The sequence below is a fragment of the Oryzias melastigma genome, linkage group LG10 (genome assembly GCF_002922805.2).
Source record: "Oryzias melastigma strain HK-1 linkage group LG10, ASM292280v2, whole genome shotgun sequence".
Classification (NCBI taxonomy): Eukaryota; Metazoa; Chordata; class Actinopteri; order Beloniformes; family Adrianichthyidae; genus Oryzias; species Oryzias melastigma.
In genome coordinates this window covers 11511765-11517927 of record NC_050521.1, presented here as the reverse complement: position 1 = coordinate 11517927, position 6163 = coordinate 11511765, and the positions used below count along the sequence as shown (strand labels likewise).

The 6163-nt window shown below is 38.0% G+C and overlaps 1 protein-coding gene across 1 annotated transcript in view; it reads right to left on the bottom strand.

Annotated features, from left to right (window-relative positions):
- The window catches only part of macrod1 (mono-ADP ribosylhydrolase 1), a 148427-nt gene that overhangs the window by 65087 nt on the left and 77177 nt on the right, over nt 1-6163 (bottom strand). Inside the window, exon 4 of the mRNA XM_024283787.2 lies at nt 490-519. Within this exon, the coding sequence (XP_024139555.1) occupies nt 490-519 (30 nt within the window). The remainder of the gene's footprint in view (nt 1-489; nt 520-6163) is intronic.

Sequence of the window (6163 nt, the reverse complement as noted above, 5' to 3'; positions counted from 1 at the left end):
CTGTAAATATCCAAAAAACTTTATATATTTTTTTTTATCTTTATGGCATTCAGAGCGAGCTGCAAAGTAAGAATTTCATTGTACAGGGAAACCAGTTTCTTTACTGTACATATGACAATAAACCCTTTGAATCTTTGAATCTTGAATCTTTGAATCTTTAAGACACTGTAACTTTTCAACCTTTTCAACAATTGCCTCATTGGGCTTCATGCCTGTAATGGTCTATTCTGGTCAGGTTCAATGGCTAAATACAACTGTGAATCATCTGCATAACAGTGAAAATGAATGCTCTGTTTCCTCATTATGTTTCCTAAGGCCAGGCAGCATGTCAAAGATGAACAGAATGGGCCCTAGAACAGAGCCCTGTGGGACTCCGAGGCTAACTCAAGTACAATGAGAGGACTGTCAAGAGCCACACTGAAACACTAGACTCTTTGCTTGAAAATGACTTGTAAACCACATAAAAATGTTGGATTGAACAGAACTCACCTCCTCCTCCCCCAAGAAGAGTCTTGTTTGCTGAAAAAGAAAAAAAAGACACACATTATTTAATAACTCAGACAGCCTAACACTTTCAACCAAAATGCAAATGAAATAAGACTACAAAGAAAATGTTAAAATAGATTTTCATCCATTCATTTTCTAAACCTGCTCAATCCTTTTCGGGTTCAGGGGGCTGCCAGAGCCTGACCTGCCTAATCAATCAATCAATCAATCAATTGTATGTGTTTAATTCCAAGGGAAATTGGTAACTGGATAACTATTGGGCCAAGGCGGAGTACACCCTGGACAGGTCACCAGCCAGTCTCAGGGCCACACAATCACACACACATAATACTATACCAATTTCAACTGGAAAACGTAGAATATGTATTTTATGAATATCCTGCCAAACTGTATTTTCATTTCCTCTCTTAGATTGTTCACAAATCAGAATACAAATTTAAATAATCCGTCAGTATTTGAGGTTTTATTGAAAATATCGACCTTTCATTTGAGCAGATATTATTCTAATGGGTTCTATTTTGGCTGATGTTATTTGCACATATTTTTAGTGCGATCAGCACAAAAGCTGATAAAAATTCATGTTGGCCACATTTAATTCCTTCAGCAAAGATGCATATCGCTACATTGTCCGTATGCATTTTAATCATTTTCCTGGGTAAATGTACTTGTTGTTCTACGGTAATACGCTTTACTTTAATGTCAGACACGCTGGAATTGTCTGACTTTTGCTCTGTTAACAACGAGTATGTGAGCACAGAAATTTAGGCAACTTTTAACTGGTCAGAATAGATATTCTGCTGCTTCACGTCTCAAGGCCAAAGCAATTTTTATCGCTAGCATTAGCATTAGCACAGATTAAAAGAATACAATCATAATTACCTTCATAATCAAACAAGCAGCATTCAATGAAGCACTCGTGACCTTTGTCTAACTTTAACCGGCTTGTCAGAGAGAAAAAGTCCACGACTCGTTTAATATGATCCATAAGAATTTGGGGAAGCAGTTGAGCTGCAGCTGCTTCCTGCAGGCACGACTACTGACATTTGTACTTTGATTTGTGAAAAATCCAATAGGGGGAAACAAATACAAATAGGTAGTACATTTCTAAAATAAATATTGTACAAATTTCAGTTACAATTGGTTATGTTATCTTTTATTATTTATGTAAAATTGCTTTAAACAGGGTTTAGCTGTTAGCTTTGTTGTTCTAAACAATAGATACCGGAAGCGACTCTGCACATGACTAGAGATGTGTGACGTCACAAGAAAAAGGTCTAAAGTTAAATAAACTCATTTTTAACCACTCCTGACATGACACTAAATTAAAAGCCGTTATCAATCCCACCATATTGCACATATGTCAGATGACAGTTCTGACAATAAATGGGATCATCATTTCACTACTGTTTATTATTACGTTTAAAGCACATGTTCTTTTACTGTTTTGTTGGCATCTTTTTAGTTTTTAAAAAAGTATACTTCAAACAAAATTCAGCATATTTATTTTTGGTAAGAGAATGTCAGACTTTTTCTTTTATGTGTTTGCTAACATGTCAAAGCAACACAACAGTTGTTCTGAAAATGCATTCTTTAGCCATCTTTTCCTATTACCAGCCAACAAATCTAGAGGTGATTTTGCCAATCAGTGGACTTAATTGACTCTAATGCTTTTAATGTAACTAAACCAACAGGTTTTAAATAAATTTACTACTAGAAACTTACTGTGTAGCATAAGACCAAAGTTAAAGAAACAAAAGAACAAGTCTGAGACTAAAATGAAATCCTTAATACATTTCTAAAGTAACTGAAAGTCATCGCACAACAGAAAAACACAATTTTCTATCCAGACAGAAAACTATACATTCACTGCTTATTGTGTTGAACATAATTGTCTGCCTTACTTGAAAAAGTCACTGCACAAGCTTTAAAGCCTAAACTTCTGGGACGGTGATGAGCTTGGCTGCTTTGAACGGATGCAATGCCCAAGTGTTTTCTCACCTGCTTATCTAAGAATATATGAAGTCAGCAGCGCTAACTTTAGGATATCCACAGCTCCCTCAGGAAACTCAGACATTTCCAGAACGTCAGGCACATTATTTTTTCTCAAGTATTTTGCTTTTCTTTAGCATGGGATTTTCAGTTCTGATCTATAAGTCACAGAATCACCACAAAGAGATGAAAACACTGAGAAATCCTTTCATTATTTTTAAGTTAATGTTAGTAACGATGCAGTGTGCCTTTGTAAAAAAAAAACATTTAAGAGATTAAGAGAAGAGTAACTAATCCCTCAGATTAGCTGGTGGGTGACACATCAACTCATTAATAGTAAATACTTTCAAATTTTAGCTTAAAAACAATCTGCGCTCCTCTCTATACAGTCTCATTAGAGCATTTTTTAAAGCAAAATAAACACTCATTAATTTGAAATGTTTAGCTCCAGACAGTATTCTCAGTAAATGGCTGCACAGGTTATACAACGGCTTATTGTTGAACTGGAATAAAGCTTCTGAGGGAAATTCTAGTGATCCGCTCTTTTGCTGATGAGCTGCAGGCTGTACAGAGGGGTTTAATATCAAACACTGGGTTTTGTTAATAGCTGTCAGACTTGTGCCTAAGGCCATGTATGGTCCAAACCCTGGAGAGGTGAGAAACAAATGTGCCTGAAGGAGGAGCAGCAGACTGACACCACAGCTATCACAGTGGTACAGACAGGGGTGTGAAATGGGGAGCTCATCTGAGAAACTTTGATTGGCTTGCCTCCTCTTTCCATTCCTCTCAATCATTACAATATAAAAAACAACAGAAGTTATTTTAGCCACAATATTTGCGAAAACCCCCTTTCAGCTGATGTTAAAAACTCCTTTGACGGCTATTTGTTGCTAGGGCAAAGAGACAATAATAATGTATCTGATTTATTTATTGACTCTTTCACTGCTTATGGATTTTTGTTAGACTGGAAGGGGAAAGTTCTGTGTTTTCAGCACAGATGTTTAGACAAGGACAATTGAATGATATGTATTGGTTAGTGGGCTACGGCTCTTAGAAACTTCAAGTTTAAGGAGAGGAAATCAAAAATATTTGAAAGATCTCCAGAATAGACATCACGAGTAATATTATTTCATATTTAAAGTTCAGTTTCTAATAAAAGTACACAAGGTCTCTAAACATAAACGTACCTAAGAACAATACTACATCCTGATTACATCCAGCACCTCAGGGTCAACGTATAATGTGCTTTCTTTGAAAGAAGACAGGGAACGTCAAAAACAAAGAAGAAACGGATGTGCACAAGCACCCACATGCTGCTGACGTGGGAAGGAACTATTTACGTTAGAAATAGAAGTTGTGGCAAAACCTACAGAAATAAGAATGACCTAAAAATGAGCATTGTCTTTCTTAAAGCTTTACTCTTTTACTTCCTTGTTGACACTTGTTTAAAAACTGAGGACGAAAGATTAACTGCTGAGAGTCTCTATACACAACGGGATCATTCCTGATTGGCTACAATGTAAAAGCCTCACAACAGTTGGTAACAATTGAAATGGTGGAATCTTTTAATGATGCTGTCATCAGATTGCCCTGCTGGACTGCAACATCATGAGGGATTTATTTGCACTTTGTAGTTTTCTATTTTTTATCCATGCATAATAGGACAGCTGCATCCAACTGGGCTTTGCAAGGTTGATGAATGTTTGTGCTCTATAGCAGTTTGTGATTGCATTGGTCGCAAGACCATCAGAAGAGCATCGCTTCAATCGATGGAAAATGTGACAGAAGCCGATAACATCGTCTGTGATACAATCACATCCATATAGCACCACTTAATCGATACTTATTTTGAGTGATTAGAAGAATGGCAAAGTAATCTCCAGGCCCGGCTGTATGGCGCCCAAAGCGAAATATGATTGCTAATATTTTAGCAACATGCTAGCTTTACTGTATCAGCTTTAAAAACAAGTTCTCAAAAACCAGCTTAGCAGTTTGTAATCGTTTCACAAAAGTAACGTTAGATGCCACGGATGGAGTAAAAACCTCATGTGACCACAGGAGGTAGGTGTTATTTTTCAGTCAGGCAGGTAACTGCTCGATTCAACGTTTCTGTTTGCAGCGTTTGTCCACAGTTTGATTCAGAGCAGGTTAAATACAGCTTTGTGGAGCTAGAACTGAACACAATGCCACCACGGATGTGTGGGTGAATAAATAAAAAAAAAGCAAAAGACAGAAGTGTTGCGGGGCAACCCATATGCTGAGTGGTCCAGGGCTGATAGCCCTCTGGATGAAAATGCTCCCAGCAGTAGAGTTTCTCTTTCACACCTGGCCAGCTGGGTCTTTGGTGCGTGTTATTTCCTCACTGCCTATCATTTCCCTGCTATCTGCCCCACTTATCCTGTCCACCTGTAATACAACGTTTCTATAACTAAACAAAAGCAAAGAGAGAAAGAAAACTCCCCCAGTAAAGAACGAAAACTTCAAAAGCGCCTATTTGCAATTGTTATCACCATTTGTTTTTCAAGGCTGCCATGAGGCAGTAAGACCCTCTTTCAGAGGGACAGAGAACAGAGAATGTATTCTTTTTTTTGTCTCCTCTTTTCTCGGCTGCCAGATGTTGCTGGGGGAAACGCAGCTTCAAAAGGTGACGTGTTAGAGTTAAGAAACAAGTCTTACGCCATCCAACCGCCTCAATGAGGTGAAGGAAAAGCCTCTGAAAATGTGGTTCCACAGTCGGATCATGTCAAAGCGACTTTAAAAACAAACAAAAAGCATTTCTGAGCAGATGGAAGTCATGTTGTCTCCACACACATGATCAATATTCACGTGCACTAATGAATGAGGAGACATAAAGAAGAATAGAGAATTCTAGGGTGGACATTAGGGAGGCAGTGTGATGCCCAAAGGAGGTTGGGACTAGAAAGACTGTTGACTTGAGACGCAGCTGGAAAAAAGTGACCTACTTTGAAGCAACATAAAACTTCAAGGGATTTTTTTTCTACTCTTTGTTTTTTGGTACATAAATATAGATTTTTTTTAAATCAGCTTTTTTTACACTAAGGTGACAATTAAAAACATCTGACCCTACTACATTCACCTCCCACTTTATTAGGTCCACCTTGCTGGAACCGGTTTGGACGTCCTTTTGCCAGTAGAACTGCCTTAATCCTTCGTGGCTTAAATTCAACAAGGTACTGAAACATTCCTCAGAGTTTGATCCATATTGACATGACAGCATCATTCAGTTGTCGGCTGTATATCCATGATGTTAATCTACCGTTCCACCACATTCCAAAGGTGATCTATTGGGTTGAGATCTGGTGACTGTGGAGGTCATTTAATGAACTCATTAAGAAACCAGTCTGAGATGATTCCAGCTTTATGAGTTATCCTGCTGGAAGTAGCATCAGAAGATGGTCATAAAGGCATGGACATGGTCAGCCTTTCTATCAGCTGGAACCAGTCTGGTCATTCTCCTCTGACCTCAACAAGGCATTTCCACCCACAGAACTGTCACTCACTGGATATTTTCTCTTTTTCTGACCATTCTCTGTAAACCCTAGAGATGATTGTGGGTTTGAACTTACGGAAGAGGATTAGGGCCACTGAAAAAAAAAAATTTCTGAGAATTCTGAGATTAAAAGTCAGAATTCTGAGTTTAAAAGTC